Genomic DNA, 19,343 nt, shown 5'->3' on the forward strand with positions numbered 1-19,343 from the left:
GCGTGCCTCCCTGATGGAGCAGCTCTTTCAGCTGCTTTCAGGACGGAGGGAGCACTCACCCTGATCACCTCGGGGCAGGCGTAGTGCGGCGAGCTGAGGAGGAGGAAACAGAAAGGAGACATCACTGAGAGAGCACACACACACACACACACACACACACACACACGTGCATGCACACTCTGTGCAGCTGGTCGGGTGTTACACAACAGGAACTGATGATGTTATGGCGGCCGATTTGGTCTGCACTGGACTGTGAGTTCAGAGGTTCAGATTGGATGAGAAGATTAAAGGCGTAGGTGTCAAACTCTGGCCCGCAGGCCAATTTTGGACCGCAGTCTAATCATATTTGGACCGCGAGGCAAAACAAAATCACTGCTACAGCTGACCTGCTGCTATAATACAGCACGTGTAACATTAACACTACACATCCCAGAATGCTCTGCTGGTATTTGGGTGCATCAATCAGGACAGGACGCTCATTGATGGATATCATTATGACTGAATTGGTTCGTTGTTGTTATTTTATTTTTAAATGTATTATTTATCAGTGGAAAAAGGTTACTGATGAAATTGGTGATTAAATGATTTTTATTTATTTTCAGTATTTTTTCATGTGAAAAGTTATTTACTGCACAGTATTAAGCTTTGCTTTGTTCCATATTCAGTTCTGAAGCAAAACTTGTTTGAAACACAGATGCGGTGCACTCGCGTCACGCATCCAGCAGGGGGAGCACATGTGCGAGCGCCACCTTGAGGACGACGGTGGGGGAGGGAAGGGGCAGGGCAGTGGGCAGAGTGCGGGGCACTGACCCGCAGCTGGTCTCCAGCAGACTTTCCCCGACCTGCAGAGACGCCATGCCGAAGTCGGCGATGCGGATGTTGTTCTTCTCGTCCAGCAGCAGGTTCTCCGGCTTCAGGTCCCTGTGGCTGCACACACACACACACACACACAGTGATGTGTAATTCCATGAGTGATTAATTAAACAGCTAAGCTGCTGCAGAGGGGAAACACACATGCAAGCTCCTCTGCGATGTCACAAAGGGCACTGCAGACCACACTCATTGTCAGATGTTGGCTCCGCCCACTACATCCATTTCTTTACTTTTTTTTCAGCCTCCTTCTTTCCATTACAAGGAAGCATCCTGCCAGGATGGAAGATCCAGGATCCAGTTTCCAGCTCCAGAGCTTCTAAAAGTGGAGGAGAGGTGGAGCCTCAAGACTCAGTTCCAGCTCCAGAGCTTCTGGAACTGGAAGAGATGTGGAGCCCCAAGACTCAGTTCCAGCTCCAGAGCTTCTGGACCTGGAAGAGATGTGGAGCCCCCAGACTCAGTTCCAGCTCCAGAGCTTCTAGAAGTGGAGGAGAGGTGGAACCCTAAGAATCAGTTCCAGCTCCAGAGCTTCTGGAACTGGAAGAGAGGTGGAGCCCCAAGACTCAGTTCCAGCTCCAGAGCTTCTGGAACTGGAAGAGAGGTGGAGCCACCAGACTCAGTTCCAGTTCAAGAACTTCTGGATATGGAAGAGAGGTGGAGCCCCCAGACTCAGTTCCAGCTTCAGAGCTTCTAGAAGTGGAGGAGAGGTGGAGCCCCCAGACTCAGTTCCAGCTTCAGAGCTTCTAGAAGTGGAGGAGAGGTGGAGCCCCAAGACTCAGTTCCAGCTCCAGAGCTTCTGGAACTGGAAGAGAGGTGGAGCCCCCAGACTCAGTCCCAGCTCCTGAGCTTCTAGAAGTGGAGGAGAGAAGAAGGTTTCTCCGCAGGCGCTCACCAGATGGAGTGGCTGTGGCAGAAGTCGAGCGCCGAGATGATCTGCCTGAAGAACTTCCTGGCCTCCTTGGGCGTCAGCCGGCCCTTCTTCACCAGATAGTCGAAGAGCTCGCCGCCCGACACGTGCTCCAACACCAGGTACCTGGACGCACACAGGAAGCACACGCCTTCCACATCAACGCACCCCTTTCCATATGTGTGTGTGTGTGTGGGGTAGTGCTGCACGGAACCGTGGAAACAGACGAATCGCTGCAGGAGGTGATTCGGTTCGTTCAAAACGATTCGGTTTCCCGGACTGACTGGACTCACAGGTATTTCTTGTTCTCGTAGACGTCGTGCAGCTTCAGGACATGCGGGTGCTCGATGAGTTTCAGGATGGCGATCTCACGCTCCACCTGCACACACACACACACACACACACACACACACACACACACACACACACACACACACAGACACACACACACAGGGAGAGAAGTCAATGTCAGAGATGAATTCATGTCTCCCTTGATTCACAGTGTGATGTCACAGCTGGAGAGCCAACCTCCTCATCACACACACACACACACGCACGCACACGGACACACACACATTAGCAAGTTATCATGCTACCTTTGTCAGCACCGACTCGCTGAGCTTCTCCCTGTTGACGATCTTGACAGCGACCTTCTGGCAGGTGACGCAGTGGACGCCAAGCTTCACCAGACCTGCAGACGGAAGCAGACGGAAGGTGAAGGGAGGGGCCGCGTGGGTCACATGACACAAGAGCCTGCCGCCGGTCAGTGGGCGGATTTTTGGAGTCCGGGCTGGGAGCTGATTTTAGCCCAGGGGTGGGCAAACATTTTGGCTTGGGGGCCACAATAATGTGAGGCCGGAGCAGCAGCAGACGGATGGAGTGTTTTGAAGGAGAAAAATATATATCATGGGATATGTAGAAAAACATGTGCTTTAATGTCAACTGAAAATGGACAAAAGCATTCCAACAAAATCAGTCTTTGAAGGATGTAATTTTCCCATGCCTGTGCTAACCGCTAGCCAAAGCGAACCCTATCCAGGTAACAGAGGGGTTAACATTGCGCCGTGCCTTGTCAGCGTGAGGCACTTCAACGTGCAGACAAAGCCAGTCCCTCCCACCAAAAACAGGAAGTGATGTCAGGGGGTCTGTTCCCATTGGGCAGGTGAGGCCACTTCCTGCCAGTGTAACTGTATACAATCGTCTGTCAGAGAGATAGAGAGAGAGAGAGAGAGAGAGAGAGAGAGAGAGAGAGAACCGCAGGGTGTCAACAGTCCCCTACTGGTAGCAAACCAGTGTTACAAGCTAGCTGTTCACAAGCTAATTTCCTTTATGGCAGTGTCACTGCAGCTCTGCCAGAGTCTCCTGACAAGACGGTCGAGCCCTCGCCGTAAAAACCTGCAGCAGGAAGACTCCGGCGGCGGTGGTGCGAAGCGGAAGGCACGGCAGGAATATCTGCCTGGCAACAGATGATGGCGGGACTCTGGCACAGCAGCCTGGCCAACCAGCTGCAGCCGCTGTAGGCTGACTCTCTTGAGTGCTGCAAATCGCTGAGTCTTTGAACGCAGCATGTCAGGGGTGGAGGGGTGCAGGGGTAGGGGAGGGGGGAGAAGGGGGTAGGGAGGCAGGGATCTGTGTCAAGGTTGACCCCCCCACCCCCCACCCCACCAAAGCCCCTCCCCCAGCCGCCCATCCTGCTTCCTGAAAACATCCCACCACAAAGCCAGCCACGACACTCCACCCACTGATGAGGGAGGAGGTAGGGGCAGGGGGTGGGGGGGCAGAAAGCGGGTCAGCCCCCGAGAGGAAGAGGAAGCAGCGATCACGACGTTGAGGATGAGGAGGAGTAGGTGGAGGAGGAGCCAGAAAAACACCAGCAGAGACCCAACATCCTGCCACCTGCAGCACCACCAGCCCCCTACAGAGGGCAGTGTGGGCCACGGAGTGACAGCGTGAGCAGAGGAGCACTAGCGGATTGTGAGCAGCAGGGGCTGCACGATTAATCGTAAAAAGAAAGTTGCCAAATGGCGACGATTCGGTCACAGTTTTTTCATTCACGACGTCAACTGCACTAAAACAAGCGCTCCTACCACGCAACAATGTACGATGTGGTCGAGAGCAGCGAATCAGGCGGCAGGAGGGGAAAAACAGCCGCTGCGTGAGAAGCACCGTCTTACCAACAATGTGAATGCTTTGAATTGAGGACTGGTATGGCCGAAAAAATTAATATAGAAGAAAGGCGTCACAGTGAGAACAAAAGGAAGCCCACTGTCTTCGTACCGCGGTAAAGATCACATTCTGTGAACTGGAAGTTTTTCGGTTTCAGAGAAGATAACGAAAGTCAAATAAACGTGACCCGCAAGGAGTGTTTTGGCTGGAAGGAAACACTACAAATTTATATAACCACCTTAAACGTCACCACAGACACAACATTCTGACGAAGCTACAAAGACTCACTGAAGTCTGAAAATGTTAAACAACTTGTGTTCTTAGCAAAGAATCTTGAAGCAGGACGATGCTCTACTCCACTGTGTACATTTAGGAAGCATGTCTAGCTCTCTGGTCATCTTTTTGTTCTTTTTCACTGTCAGATGATGCAGTTACGACTGTTCCTTCTTCTGCTCTTTTTTTGGGACAATAAGTCTAAATAAATATTTGTTGTGAAAATCATGAGAGAATCATGATCTCAATCTGAAACAAGGGACGAGAGCGCAGCGACGCAGGCAGCTTCACTCCGTGGACGAGCAAAATCTTCCCAATGCCAACATGTGATTCCTCAGAAGACCAGCAGGGGGCTTCAGGGGATCCATGTAATTTCTAATAGAGAGCCAGTACCCTGTGACTCATTGACAAACGCGGCCGGTCACTCAGCGGCTTCAGCATCCGGCTAGCCTGACAAACACTGAGTGGTTGCAATGCTGCGGGTAGGACACACACACACACACACACACACAAACACACACACACACACACACACTGTGTCACACTGGACTCAGAGCAGCTGTTCATCTAAACAGGTCCGTGTCCTCCGGGAGCAGCAGAGTGTCAACACACAGTATAATCAGTGTGTGTGTGTGTGTGCGTGCGCGTTTGTGCGTGCGCGCGACTGAGCACAGCATAGTGTCAGTGACAATGAAGCGACTATAGACACCAGCACTAGCAGCATGTTCCCGTCGACGTCTAAAAGCCTCACACACACACACACACACACTTCCTGTTTCGGCCCGAGGCCTCAGAGGTGAATGGCGTGTGCTATTTTTAGCAGCTCTTTCATCGCTGCCCTTCCAGTTGTGCGTTCGCACCGTCACGCTCGAGTCAGACGGTGAGTCCAGTGCAAAGGATGATGGGTAGGCGCGGGGCGAGGGCTCTGCCATAACAACCCCCCCCATGCATCCTCACATCACGAGTGCCACCCTCATGAAGTTCTTGATGAGGAATCTCCCTGAGAGGTACAGTGTGTAAAATTCTGCCATCCAGTGGTCAGAATTTAGATTGCAGCGCTCATTCGCCCCCCCATCCTTGCTAAGTTTGCCAGTGAACTACAGTGGCCTGTTCACACAAACCTTGATACATCGTCCACCTTCTTCTTCGTTGGTTTACTTGTGGTGTCAAGTGGGCTGCATTGTCCACACCAGTGTTCCTTAGAAATATGGCGTTGTCAGATGACTGCTAACTGGGAGCAAGAGTCTTGCTATATGTACTGTACACTCCTTTATAAATAAATGAATAAGAACCATTCTATGGGTCGAGTGTAAACTTTTATTGACATATTTACCGGCAGTATATAATGCTTTTACCTCTATAAAAATCAAACATCAGGCGATATTTTACACACTGGACCTTTAACATGTAGGCAATCATGTCGGCTGCGTCCCTCGCCTCGGCAACAGGGGGCGCCGTGCCACGCGCTACAGCACCATAAACTTTATCGTTCCTATACAGGAGGGAGTTTGTCTTGGATTGTCTGGCTGCCCTGATTGGCTCGTCTACAGGAAGCGGCCGGATCGAGCTGCTTCTGCCTGCGTCTAGTCTCCTCAGCGATGAGTCATCTGCTGCAGACACCAAGACCTGCAGGGCTTTAGGAGGAAGAGGAGGAGGGTGAGGAGGAAGAGGAGGGGAAGGGGGAGAAGAAGGAGGAGAAGGACGGGGAGGAGGAGAAGGAAGATGAGGAGGAGGAGTCCGGTTCTTCCCCACATCTGGACTCAAGAGTGAGTCATTTCCGGGTCATGTGACCCGGGAACAGCCAGTGGCGTCCGGCCCTGTCGTCACGGGAGCCCTACTCATGACTCAGCGCTCTCCGCAGCGGCCTGCCGTTACATAACGGGAGGTCACCGCACTATCGGGGCGGCGATGGGGGGGGAGCGGGTGATGATGGGGGAGGGGGCGGAGCTTCAATCACTCTGACGAGAACGTGATTGGAGCGGCCGGGCACCGCTGTCACTTGGAAGTGAACGGCGGGTTGGAGGAGGAAGAGGAGGATGAAGAGGAGGCTCCATCCAGCAGACAGCAGAGCATCCTCGGACTGGAGGAGGAGTCCAAGAGTTGTGACTCACAGGCGAGAGGAAGAAGTTGAAGAGGGAGGAGGTGGAGCAAGAGGAACGGAAGAAGAGAGAGAGGACAGGAAAGAAAAGCTCCCTGGCAAGAGCCAATCAGACGCCGGCGTTCTGGCGAAAGGCTGGAAACGACTCTGACGCCAGCGGAACAACGAGGCAGCCATGAGCTCCTCCTCCTCCTCCTCCTCGTTCTCCTCATTTATTAGCCTCCTCCGATGTTATCATCCTGCTGCTCCTGCTGCTCCTCCACCTGCTAGTGCTCCACCTTCTCCTCATCCTTAGTTACCCTTCTCCTCCTCTTCTTTCTCCTCTTCCTTCTGCTCTTCCTCATTTAATTTCCTCCTCCTCATTTGTCCTCCTCTTTCTTTTTCTCATTCTCCCCCTCTTTGATTATTCTCCTCCTGCTCCTTTTCCTTGATTACCCTCCTCCTCCTCTTCTGTTTCCTCCTCGTTTATTACCCTCCTCCTCATCTTTCTCTTCATTTATCCTCCTCCTTTTCCTTCTTCTCTTCCTTCTCCTATTCCTCATTTATTATCCTCCTCTTTCTGTTCCTCCCTCTCCTCCTCTTTTATAATTCTCCTCCTGCTCCTGCTCATCTATTACCCTCCCGCTCCTCATCCTGCTCCTCCTTCTCTTCCCTCTTCCTCCTCCAGAGTCCTTCAAAATCTTGCGTTGGGACGGTGATGTCACAACCCTGTGACCAATCAGACCCAAGACCGGCTGATACACGGGTTCACACTGGTGTGAGAGGCCGGGAGGGGTCAGTGAGCCCCCCTTCCCCCTCCCCGTCCCCGACTGGTGACGCTGCAGCTCATTAGACACACACACCACACAAAAACATCAGTGGCAGCACAAGAGCTGCGGAGAACCTTCTGCAAGAGAGAGAGAGAGAGAGAGAGAGAGAGAGAGAGAGAGAGACAGAGAGAGAGAGAGCAGATGGGCTGGCAGAGACTGAGCCCATCCCCCAAACGTGCACACACAGACACTTACACACACACTCACTCACACACACACACACACACACACCGCTGCAGCTCCACAAGCAGCATCTTAACCTACTTTCCAGCAAAAGAAATGGACAGAAATACTCTGAGAAAGACGACACAGCCCGGCATAAGTGTGTGTGTGTGTGTGTGTGTGTGTGTGTGTGTGTGTGTGTGTGCGTGTGTGCGCGCGCGTGTGTGTGTGTGCGTCTGTGGTCTCGACGCCCAGGTTCAATAAGATCCAATCCCGGAGAGGCTGGAGGTTCAGAAACCCCTCACCCCCATCCCCAACACACTCCAAGGGTAGCAACTGGTTCTGATGAGTTCTGATGAGTTCAGGACCAGCATCTGGGTCTCAGGTGACACTTGATGCAATATGGACAACCCATGCTGTCCAAGTTCTTACCCCAGTTTGGGACATTTAAAAAAAAAAACAACAACAGCGTGTTGAAGTCTTGGTCCACAAGGTTTTAATAAAGAGAATAATAATAGTGCACTGGTTGTCGTGACAGCGCCTCTTGTGGCGAATGTGATGTTTTCAACAAGGGATGAGAGCAGAGCAGCTGAGTGCTGCTGACCTGGACTGCTGGTGTGTGTGTGTGTGTGTGTGTGTGTGTGTGTGTGTGTGTTGGGGCAAGGGGGGGGGCACTAAGCCGTCGCTGCTCTACATCCCATCGCTACCACTGGGTGACGGCAGTGCTGACCTATGATTGGTCAGCCAAAGTGCTGGAGTCCACTGTCTGCATCTGGTACAGCCAGGTACCAAACTTTGATATGTTTGTCCCACCGACCAATAAAAATGCTCCATCGAGTATCAAAACCTTTCGCTGCCAAATTCATCCAAGAAAGCTAATCTTAGCGAAATGTGTTAGCGTGTATGAGCCAATCACCACTTGGCATCAAGATCTGAACTGGATTTGGAGGAAATCCTGATTTGAATCGGCAGCAAAATGGAAGCTAAAAAGTTTTCTGCTAAGCTTGCGACCTTATTTTTGTTGTTGCTTGAATTGGTTTAAAAACATCTGATTGGCCGAGCAGCCACATCACTTTTCCAATGTGACGGCTGTGATGCCAGTGTGAGAACTGATCCACCATTATCACCATCATCATCTTCATCATCACTACCATCATCATCATCATCTGCACCACCATCATCATCATCATCATCATCATCATCATCATCATCATCATCATCATCATAATCTTCCTCCTGGTGTTAGTTTTCTACTTCCTGTTGTCTCTTTGTGTCTGCTAATCCCACCCACTGCTACCCCCCGCAATCATCCGCGCACCCCTATGCTTTTATTCACGCCTTCAGGCCAGCAAGTCCCTCCCGCTCCTCCCCAGCTCTTCCCCACCCTCCCCTTCTCACTTTCGCTCTATCCTCTTGGCTCCGCCCACCAGCCTCTTTGGAGTTCCAGTTTAGCTTGTGGCAGCATCGTCTTTGTCTGCTCGCTGTGTGTTTGTGTGTGTGTGTGTGTGTGTGTGTGTGTGTGTGTGTGTGTGTGTGTGTGTGTGTGTGTGTGTGTGTGTTGGTCTGTATTTTTAGCTCTTTCCCTCCGGCTCTGTTGTACACACTGGTCCCAGTACAAACGAGGAAAAAAAACACCGGCGTTTTAAACTTGTTCTATCTATATCTATATCTATATCCATCTATATTCTATCTACCTATTCCATCATATTTCACACGTCACCTCTGATGTCACTGCTGCCGTATCAGCCCTTCACACTGTTTTAACGGCGCATCCTCATTATTGGAGGATGGGACAAAGGGGACACTTTGTCCCGCCTCCTCCTCGCGGCGTATGAACACGTAGAGAAAGTAGTTCCATCGTCGCCAAACTGCCAGTGTGTGCGGCATCGAGGACGGCCCCCTCGTAATTTCTGCTGCTGGGTCTGTCTGTGTCTCTCACACACACACACTTACCTCTCTCATTACTGAGATGGTGCTGTGGGTTGATGCTGGACTTCACACTGGGTCAGTTGAAAGTTTGTGTGTGTGTGTATGTGTGTGTGTGTGTGTGTGTGTGTTTGTGTGTGTGTGCGCCCGCTCGCTCGCTGCAGCAGTTTTTAGGTGGTGCTCTGTGACCTGCAGTGTGGAGGCTGCGGTGCTGCATCACTGCAGCGTCCCTGCAGTCATCACCATCACACACACACACACACAGTGGTCCCCCGTGTGTGTGTGTGTGTGTGTCTATGAGGTACTCAGGTACGCACAGAAGTTGCAGGTGTGAACGTGTGAGTCAGGCCTGCAGGTTTTTCTATGAAGAACAGGGTAGTTGTATTAATGACGACACGCTGAATTATTTGATGAGAGTCTTCTCTGCTGCCGGAGGCTCGCGCGCACTCACACACGCACGCACACACACACACCATTTCCAACACTCTCATCATTAATCTGTTGTAGTTCTAACAGTAACCAGAGGAGAAGTCTGAGCGTGCGTCTCAGCGGCAGTGCAAGAGGAGCGTGGATCCAGGACGGGGAGGGGGAGGGGCCAAAGGTTGTGACCCAGCAACCCCCCCCCCGACCACCCTCCCACCTCTGATTCCCTCTCCCCTTTCCCGCTCACCCGCTTCCCTGCTCAACCATTTGCATGGCCTTAATCTGTGGCTAATCCCACCGTCCAGCCAGTGTGTGGAAACCAGTCTGCCGGTGCTTCCCAGTCAGTGGTGACAGCGGAGAGGCATCACACACACACACACACACACACACACGGCCTGGTCCACTTCATCCCAGGCCTTTCTGGCCATTTGCATGGCGCCCATGTTTAGATAAAAGAGCTGAAACAATCTGTCATCCAAAATCAAATGCAAATCAAGTGAGGGACAACCACTTGTGCAACCGCGTCATTAACAGCGTCAAGAGTGGCATCCCGAAGTTTTAATTGGGCTTTTCAGTTATTACATAGTTACATACATAGAACTTCACCCATCCCAAGTCGCTTCAAATCGAACCAAACCGCTTGCACATTGTGGCAGAGTTCTGTGCCAGAGGCAGTCTGTCACTGATAGCGGTCCCCCTGGAAACACCACAGTGTGACAGAAGGCCACTCTTCAGCATTGTTTTAGCTAGCGTTAGCTTTCTTTTGGAGCCTCTCAGTTGATTTGCATGTGTTTTCTGAAGTTGCAACACAGTCGCTTTTCAATGTCAGTGATGCACGGGAGAGGGGGGGTGGAGATTCACATGCAATAGCGTGTACAAGCGACAGGGTCCGGTCCATGGAGGCCTAGGAACCAACAGACAGAGAGTCATGTGACTCTGGCCCAGAAGAAGTAACACTGCCAGAGCTTCACGCAGCGAGTTTTCATTACCTTAAATCTGACAGCGACGAAAATCACATATTGCCATTTTCAGGATCCAAGATGAATGAACATGGCCTGAAAAGGGAGTGGATGTGGACCAGAGAACAGCTGGCTGAGCCAGGGGGTTCAGGGGTCACGTCTGGATGTTTCGTCTGTTTTTCGATTGGAAAACAAAAGAAAGGAAAGGAAAGGAAAGGAAAGGAAAGGAAGAAAACCTCTGCTAGTTGAACTTGAAAAACCATGTTTTCATTGTTGAGGGGACGTGCCGATGAGAAGCCCCGCCTTCCAACACATCGGACAGAGTTGACCGGGCTGAGATCAGGAAGCACGGCGCCACCAGCAGGCGAGGATGAGGTCTGTGCTTGCGGCAAACAAGGGGGAATGGGAGAAATGAGGGGCAACAGGCCGAAACAGGCATGGCGCGACGCGATAGAAGACATAACAGGTCCTGCAGGTGACCAGCAGGGGGCCTCGCTGAGTGCACAGAGCACTCCATCATTTGGGGCCTGATTGGAGGAGCGCAGGAGATAATGCTGTGTGTGTGTGTGTGTGTGTGTGTGTGTGTGTGTGTGTGTGTTGCCCATTGTTTAATGGCTGGGAGCTCCTCCCCCCCATGGGCGTCCCTCCAGCCATCACCATGGTAGCGGGGGAGGGGAGGGGCAACACAGGGGAAGTACTGTATAGATTAAAAGGATTTTTTTTTTTTTGGAGGTGGGGGGGAGTCGACACTCCACACTTTTGATCGCCCCCACCCCCCAACCTTCTGTCTATTGAGAGAGAATCCCTCTCAACACCCCTTCCCCCCACCCCACCCTTGGTTATGGAGCGTGCTCAGTGCAGCTATATTCTTTTCAGAACGGGGGAGGGAAAAAGAAGCAACTTCTCTCTTTAATTAAAATAAAATATAACATAAAATAAAAAATAAATAAATATACATATATAAATATATATATATATATATATATATACATATATATATGTGTGTATGTATATACATACATATACTGTATGTATACATACGTGTATATATATATACGTATCTCAACAATACTGAGACCAGACCAGCCCTGTGTGTGCATTTTCATGCCTCTGTGTTTCCACTTTAGACACATTATTGTTGCTCCACACGCACACGCACACACACGCGCGCACACACACACACACACACACACACACACACACACACACACACACACACACAGATACCAATTGTCCCGTACACATCAAGGCCAGAAAAAGTGATTGGCAGGTTGATTAGAGGGTTCCCATAATGCCGTCTGGGACTTGATCACATGACCCCACTATTGCCTTTATTTAAAGGGGTTTTGGCCATTTCCACATTGACTCAATTCCTTCAGGCGTCTCCTTCCAACAATAAACAAGGCGTCCGACGTCCTCCAGAATCCTCCACCGACGTTGCTAGGTGTTAGCATGTGAGCATGTTCTCAACCTTGAAGCTTGAATAAATTCACCCCACTGGACTGACTGAGCCACCCCGGCACAAACTACTATCTCAGCACAAGCAAATGATATCGGAAAGTCGTTGAAGCGCTTGTTTGTTTGGAGAAACCCGGAGTTGAACATGAGGGAGCACGCCCACAGCTCCTGAAGGAAGGAGCTGATTGGTCCAACAGGACGGCCACAACCCCACTACAATGTGGCTATTTTCACCTGTGGAGTTGTGTTGCCTGTATAAAAGTTTGGTGTTTACGACGATTCCAATTGTTTTCACAGCAGCGCTTGTCTTATTAAAAAATAAATGTTTGAAGTAGCGTGTTTACTCTCTGGTAATTTTCTCGCATGACACTTTTTCTCAATTATGACAGCAGCGGTGTGTTTTTCCGTCGACCAATGTGTTCAAATTCACCTTATGAGCGGATGAGAATGTTCTCTGCCGGCTGACCGACGTACGTTGACTTCCTCTTGTTGACGGTTGCCACGGCGACTCCTCGTATCGGCACTACATTGACGTGGGCTTTGTGTCGTAAGTTGTGCGCGCACTTAACTTAAGGTGAACACGCTCAGAGTCCGCTGAGCTACTTCAAACCAGCTGCTCTGGAAGACGATACTGGGAGTTTACAAGCTCGGGCTGAGTAAACTCCGAGTGCAGGATTAGTTTGTCGAACCTCCAACCCGGAATACCCCTCGGACAGTCCCAGAGGGACCCATGAGTCACCGCGACCCCTGACCTTTATCACGTCTCATCGTCGATGCGCGAGTGTGGACGCCAGGTCACATCAATTGAGCTCCTCCTGGGCTCTGATTGATCCTGTGCACCCTCCACCCACACAGTGGCTCCACAAGGTCCTGAAGGTGCACCTCAAACACAAAGTCCTGCTGCCGTGTCCCCAATGAGGAGCCATGGATGAAGCAGCTACCAGGTGTGTGTGCACGGGCAGCGCTGAGAACAGGCCGACAAGAACTGCAGCAGAACCGCATGCACCGCACCGGGGTCACTTTCATGGACCTCATCACCGCCATTCATCATGATCATCATCACCACCACCACCACCATAACATCATCATCACCATCTTCATCATCATCGCCACCACCATAACCACCACCACCAGAATCACCATCACCATCATCATCATCACCACGACCACCATCATCACCACCACCACCATCACCATCATCATCATCACCACCACCATCACCATCACCACAATCATCATCATCACCATCATTACCACCACCACCATCATCACAACCACCACGACCACCACCATCATCACCATTATCATCATCGCCACCGTCAGACACGCGCACTCGGTGGACTCTCTCACTGAAACCGCATCGGCCCCGCGTGATGTCAGCGAGCCCGACGCCTTGAGGTTCGTCCCGCCGGCCCGGCGCGTGCACGTGCTTTTTTTTTTTTTAATTGTTTGTTTGGTCTTCTTTTTTTTCATGTGCTCGAGGCGCACGCTCACCTGTCTGTCCTTTGCCCAGCGTCTTCTCCAGCCGGTACGGCCCCACGTAGTTGGCGTAGTGCCCGCTGTTGGCCTCCTTCCCCGACATGACTCACGCGGCGGCTGTGTGCGCGCGCACGCGCGCGAGCGAGCGAGCGAGCGGCAGGGATCCGCGGCGCTGCAGCGCGGGTTTCGGTGCCCCAGTCTTCCTCTCTCCCGTTCCGGTCCGGTCCGGTACGGTCCGGTACGGTACGGTACCTCCGTGATAGCTAGCTGTGTAGTCCGTGAGGGTCGGGAATCAGGATGCGGCTCCGGGCTCCGGGCTCGTCATGATGCGGGAGGATGGTGCGCTGCAGCCCCGCTGGGTGTGAACTGAGGATGGGGCAGCATCCACCGCCGCTGCCGCTTCTGCCGCCGCTGCCGCCCGCATCACTGAGCCGGCGGCAGAAGGACTCACTTCCGGTGGAACATACAAAATAAGGGCAACCCGCTTTTTTTTTTTTTTTTTTTTTAACTGGTTTGCAGTGAATTAAAAACCTACCTACCTTAAAAACAAACAAACAAACACGTAGAACATAAATAGCTGATGATCCTCAGAGTGTGCACTAATGTAATCATACATTCATATCAAGGTCCAAAGTTAAGGTAGCAAAGCCCCTTCACGATATTGTGAGATTGATGAGATGTGACAATGATGTCATTTAAGAATCTTTACAAAAAAATCATTAATTCCAACTAAACCATAAAAATATCCACAAGAACGCAATGCGATGGCTCAACGGCAACTGCAGGAAAATCGCAAATAAAGTTATGATAATTTGGTATAAAATTATGTTTGAACAGATTAAAAACAACAACAATCTGTATTGGATTGCACAAGCGTATTACGGTTTCTTGCACATTACACATACAGTACTACAGAAGAACTGCATAGATGGTTTCTTTGTTTCAAGGGAGATTTTATCTTTTCTCGCTGTTCAAATGTTAGAGTTAGGGTTGAAGAGCAGCAGAACGAAGCAGATTGTGTTGAAGTGGGTTTGTGTTTTGTTTGATTTTATTTTGACAGTGAATTCTCCGGACGTCCGCTCTCCACCACTCTTGACACAGCTGCTTTGATTGGAGCTAACGCATGCGCATTGCTTTTTTAGGGCGGGCGTTGTGGACGCGGACCCCCTCACCCTCTCCCCCCTCTGACCACCAACACCACTAAATAAATAAATACATATATAGTAATATTTCAATTCTCTCTTGGTGGGTGCACGCTTCACATACACAAATGTGGATTTATGTCATGAATTACTTGAACGTGTAGGGGTGCGTGTGTGTATGCGGCGTGTGTGTGTGTGTTTGTGTGTGTGTGTGTGTGTGTGAGAGAGAGAGAGAGAGAGAGAGAGAGAGTGTGTGTGTGTGTGTGTGTGCGCGCGCGCGTGTTCGTGCGTGTGTGTGCGGTTGTACTTTCACTAGATTGAACCACCTCGTCGTTTCACAACAAAGCCTTTCAACCCGCCACACACTCAGTGGCAGATGGCCGCCCCTCTGCACACACACCCACACACACCCATACACACACACACACATTCTCAAATAAACCCCCCCGAGCCCCGCCCACCCAAACTACTTCCTATTAATTAATACGACCACCAACCCCCCCCGAACCGCCCCACTCAGGCAGTCCGGCTATAACACTTTAGTCTAATAGCTACTCCGCCCCCTCATGGCAACCTATGGTACTGCACGGTGGCGCCACAACAGCGATGACCCGGCGGCTGTGGCCGAGCTGCGGGGAAGTTCACCATGGAACCAACCCAACCCCGAGGCTTCCGGACCAATGGGTGACGTCAACGTGACTCCGCCCCTCTCTATACAATCATCGGTCTTCTCTCTCTCTCTCTCTCTCTCTCTCTCTCTCTCTCTCTCTCCCTCTCTCTATCTCTCTCTCTCTCTCTGTCCGCTGTCTCCCTCCCTCCCCCCCTTCCTTTCTCCACCCAGTCAGTGATGATGCAATGAAACTAAAATTAAAACCGCTAAAAATAGATGCAAGAGATACAAAAATAAAAACCAAAACACAAGATTTAAAACGAGGACAAGCATACGCTCATTAACACATGCGCGTCATGCACATACACATAAATATGCATTCATTGTCGACAAGGCGGGGGGGGTCACGACCTTGATGACCACTAAAATTTTAATAAACTTCTTGGAAGGTAACAGAGGAAGAAGGTAGCACATCTTGAAGGGCTGCATTCCTTCTTCATCCTCCTTCACCTGCTCCTCCTCCCCCCCCCCTCCCTCCCCACATCCTGAAGCTCCTCCTCCTTCTCCTCCTCCACCACCTCCTTCACCTCCTGTTCCTCCTCCTCAGTGTGTGGGTCAGTTGGGAGTGTCAGTGTGACAACAGATAGAGAACAGGTGAGTGGTCAGCACCTGTCCTGACATCATCTTTATCATCATCATCATCATCATCTTTCATCAACCTTCATCTTCATCATCATCTTCATCATCAGCAGCAGCATCTGCATCAGCATCAGCAGCATCATCATCAGCAGCATCATCAGGAAACTTGGTGGGAGCAGTTCAGTGTTTGTTGCAGGGAGAAGCTAGCAAGTTAATAGTAAGTGACAGACAGACCGGCAGGGACCCATTGGTAAAAAATGTAGTTGTTGTACATCCTGGTTTGTGTTCGTCTTCAGATTGTCTCAAGAGAAGCAAAAGCAAATAAAAAAAACCCCATCTCATTTCATTTATTTATTCATTCATTTTTCTATTATTTTCACCTGCTTTCGGCTTTGCGTCGTTCCCGTCCATGTGGCGTGGCCGACACCGAAACCAAAGGTAAACAACCTTGGGTATTTGTGGGCGGAGTCGGCAGGAATGTCGACCTGCTGCGCCACATTCCTGCAGTTCTGCACACCAGTTTGTCCTCTCTCTCTCTCTCTCTCTCTCACTCACTCTCGCCCTCTCTCCCTCTCTCTCTCTCTCTCTCTCACACACACACACATGCACACCCCGACCTGACCACCAACAACTCTGGAGTTGAACTACAGACCTATTGGGAATCAGCAGAGGCAGATAGGATTCTGAAGGATTCCCTGCACCTCCTCCTCCTCCTCCTGATTCTGCTACTGCTGCTCTTCCACTTTTATCTCCTCCTTGTCCTGCTCCCCCTGCTCCTCTTCCTCCTCGTCCTCCTGCTTCTCCTTCTCCTCCTCCTGCCCCTCTTCCTCCTCTTCCTCCTCGTCCTCCTGCTTCTCCTTCTCCTCCTCCTGCCCCTCTTCCTCCCCCTCCTGCTTCTCCTTCTCCTCCTCCTGCCCCTCTTCCTTCCTCTTCCTTGCTCCTGCCAGCCTGCATCACCGCAGTGGCGCTGCTCTCTTCCCCCTCCTGCTTCTGATGGAGCTGAAGGTGTGGGTGGAGGGCGTGGCCAGGGTGGTGTGTGGCGTCTCCCTCGCCACTTCCTGTCAGGACGTGGTCGTCGCTCTGGCTCGAGCCACCGGTGAGTACCTGCAGGCCCCAGAGGAGCAGCTCCGGTCGCTCCTCGTCCTTCTGAAACCTTCCCCACCGTTGATCTCCGCAGGTCGGACCGGACGTTACCTCCTCGTCCTGAAGCTCCGAGGCGCCGAGCGCCACCTGGTGGCCGACGACCACCCCGTTCAGCTCCTGGCCTGGTTGGGGCAGTCGGCGACGGACGTCCGCTTCGTCCTACAGAGGGTCGGTCCCAGCCTCGCTGGAGGTCCGGCCGGGCAGGAGCTGCTCCACCGGCCCGGGTCAGCAGAACCACTGCTGCTGGAGCCCGTTGGACCACACGGCTCCTCAACACTCCCCAGGAGGACGGAACCCAGGGCCACCCCGGAACCCAGGGCCTCCCCCGTATCTGCCCTCGACACTTGCCAGTCCGCCCGGCGCTCCTCCTCCTCCTCCTCCTCCTTGTCCTCCTTGTCCTCCTCCTCTTCCTCCTCCTCCTACAAGGACGAGTTATTCAGGCGGACCCTGCAGCAGCAGAGGAGACTCCAGGACCTGGAGGTCCAGCTGCAGAGTCTGGAGCAAGAGGTGTGGGAGCGGGAAAGATCGTCTCCGGGAGCTCCCGGCCTGGTCCCAGGACAGATGGAGGAGCTGGAGCTGGAGCTGACGGCCCAGTGGCAGCGCCAGCTCCAGGCAGAGGTGGACCGAGAGCGAGGTACGCCTCCACACATTCTGCACATTTTTTTCCCTCCCTTTTTATCCAGACATTCCCTCTAAACAGATAAATAAATAAACAAAAATCACGCTTGACCATGCAGACATGCAGCGACATCTCCAGCAGCTCCGCAGCTCCATGCAGCGTCGCAGCGCTCAAGTGGACGAGCTCCAGGCCCGTTCGGCACATCTGGAAACGGACCTCCACCACCTGGTCCGCACGCAGCAGGATGAGCTGTGGAGGCCTCTGAAGCAGGAGCTGCAGCACCGGCTGCAGCAGGCCGAAGAGCTGGAGGCCTCCCTGGCCCACAGCCAGGGGGCGCTGCAGGCCGCAGAGCTCAAGCTTCAGGTAGAACTCCTCCAAGGCCCGGCGTGGCTCGGCGTCTATAAGTCCCGGAGTCGGATCAGCGACAGTGAAGCGTCTGCTGTGTGTCTTCAGAAGCGACGGCAGACGGTGGAGGAGCTGAACAAGGAGCTGAGGCAGATTCAGCTGCAGCACTTCATCCTGCAGAGCGGCGCCGGCGAGCTGCAGCTCAGCAACGCCGGCATCCTGGAGCAGCCTGGAGGTTCACTGTAGGCCTCTCTCTCTCCCTCTCTCTCTCTCTCTCTCTCTCTCTCTCACACACACACACACACACACACACACACACACTTACTGCTCAGACAGACTCTGAGCTGAAAGCTTGAAAGTGACAGCAGTGTTTTTGTTTCTCTGGCAGGACCTGGAGGGACGACAGGGTCACGTGACCACATCTCTGTGCATGCATGTGTGTCTGTGTTTCATGCAATATAAATGTAGGTGCCTAAATGTACAATTTATTTAAATGAGTACATTAATAATTTACGTTCGTAAAGGACGATCTTTTTGACGATTTGATTCATTTCAATTCAAATTATTTGGATGAGGAAGGAAGCTGGTGTGGGTCAAGCCAGACTGGGAGTGTGGAGCCCAAAATTTTTTGTTACTCGTTTTGTGTCCTCCACTTTATTGTTTGAAATTTTAAAATCAACAAAATTAAAGAGTTGATTTCACGCCTTGGTCGGATTCTTTACTTTGAAGCGAGACTGGATTTATCAGATTGACATTGAAGCAGCACACGGGAGCGTTGAGAGGCATTGGCCAATTACGTGGGTTAAGGTGATGGACCCACATTGAGAATGTTGTTTGAACGTGTTGTTTGATGATTGGCTTATTTCTAATAAGCAAATTCATCTCCTTGATAATGTCATTTTCTGTCTTCTATTTTCATTCTTTATTTATCATCAAAATAAACTCATTGCTCCATTTTGCTTGTTGGTTTGTCTGCTTGCTTGACAAACGCGACTCAGGTACAGCCTTCTCAGACTGCAGGGCACGTTTCTCAGCCCTCCACCAGAGGGCGGCAAAGCTCCAGCAGGACTGGAGGCGGTCTGCCGTTAGCTCCCTGCAGGGTCCGGCAGAACCTTTGGCCAGGCTGAGGAACCAGGGCAGGTTCTCCTCAGGGCTCGTCCTCCACCAAGCTTCAGCTAGTCGGTGTGTTTGTAAAAACAACCAGCAAGAGGTCAAAGGTCAGGCAGCGGCGTTCTCCTTATTCTCCATCGCTTCTCCCCATGATTACGGATCCTTCGCTCAATGCAGGAGCCGGTCTGGTTCATCTTCTGGTGAA

General features: G+C 51.7%; 2 protein-coding genes across 12 annotated transcripts in view; one reads left to right on the forward strand and one right to left on the reverse strand.

Annotated features, from left to right (window-relative positions):
• The window catches only part of LOC142882883 (serine/threonine-protein kinase BRSK2), a 26,696-nt gene extending 12,751 nt beyond the window's left edge, over window positions 1–13,945 (reverse strand). For 4 of the 9 annotated variants that reach the window (XM_076017586.1, XM_076017590.1, XM_076017585.1 and 1 more), the window contains exons 1-6: window positions 13,546–13,944; window positions 2,374–2,468; window positions 2,071–2,156; window positions 1,763–1,903; window positions 811–927; window positions 60–93 (exon numbers count right to left, since the gene is read on the reverse strand). In XM_076017586.1, the coding sequence (XP_075873701.1) occupies window positions 60–93; window positions 811–927; window positions 1,763–1,903; window positions 2,071–2,156; window positions 2,374–2,468; window positions 13,546–13,633 (561 nt within the window). In that variant the 5' untranslated portion in view covers window positions 13,634–13,944. Of the gene's footprint in view, window positions 1–59; window positions 94–810; window positions 928–1,762; window positions 1,904–2,070; window positions 2,157–2,373; window positions 2,469–13,545 lie in introns of all 9 variants that reach the window. The other 5 variants (XM_076017588.1, XM_076017589.1, XM_076017587.1 and 2 more) reach the window with 2 other exon arrangements.
• A 2,093-nt stretch (window positions 13,946–16,038) lies between these two features.
• Window positions 16,039–18,985, forward strand: LOC142881444 (ras association domain-containing protein 8-like). Of its 3 annotated transcripts, XM_076015769.1 has the most exons (6): window positions 16,039–16,138; window positions 16,869–17,017; window positions 17,099–17,698; window positions 17,802–18,046; window positions 18,137–18,263; window positions 18,417–18,985. In XM_076015769.1, the coding sequence occupies exons 2-6, from the start codon at window positions 16,915–16,917 to the stop codon at window positions 18,488–18,490; spliced, it is 1,149 nt and encodes a 382-aa protein (XP_075871884.1). In that variant the 5' UTR covers window positions 16,039–16,138; window positions 16,869–16,914; the 3' UTR covers window positions 18,491–18,985. The 3 variants fall into 3 exon arrangements, with proteins under 3 accessions (XP_075871884.1, XP_075872046.1, XP_075871963.1); XM_076015931.1 differs by lacking the exon at window positions 16,039–16,138 and having other exon boundaries at window positions 16,646–17,017; XM_076015848.1 differs by lacking the exon at window positions 16,039–16,138 and having other exon boundaries at window positions 16,786–17,017; window positions 18,137–18,270.
• The last annotated feature ends 358 nt before the right edge of the window (window positions 18,986–19,343 follow it).

The sequence above is a fragment of the Nelusetta ayraudi genome, unplaced genomic scaffold (genome assembly GCF_046127955.1).
Source record: "Nelusetta ayraudi isolate G7.1 ecotype Tasmania unplaced genomic scaffold, CSIRO-AGI_Nayr_v1 ptg000002l, whole genome shotgun sequence".
Classification (NCBI taxonomy): Eukaryota; Metazoa; Chordata; class Actinopteri; order Tetraodontiformes; family Monacanthidae; genus Nelusetta; species Nelusetta ayraudi.

Excerpts from the sequence above, each read along its gene's own strand:
- LOC142881444 (XM_076015769.1), top strand. The coding sequence starts at position 16,915 with ATGGAGCTGAAGGTGTGGGTGGAGGGCGTGGCCAGGGTGGTGTGTGGC. Across the intron at positions 18,047-18,136 it reads CCGCAGAGCTCAAGCTTCAG|AAGCGACGGCAGACGGTGGA; the intron begins GTAGAACTCCTC and ends GTGTGTCTTCAG. Across the intron at positions 18,264-18,416 it reads CATCCTGGAGCAGCCTGGAG|GACCTGGAGGGACGACAGGG; the intron begins GTTCACTGTAGG and ends TTTCTCTGGCAG.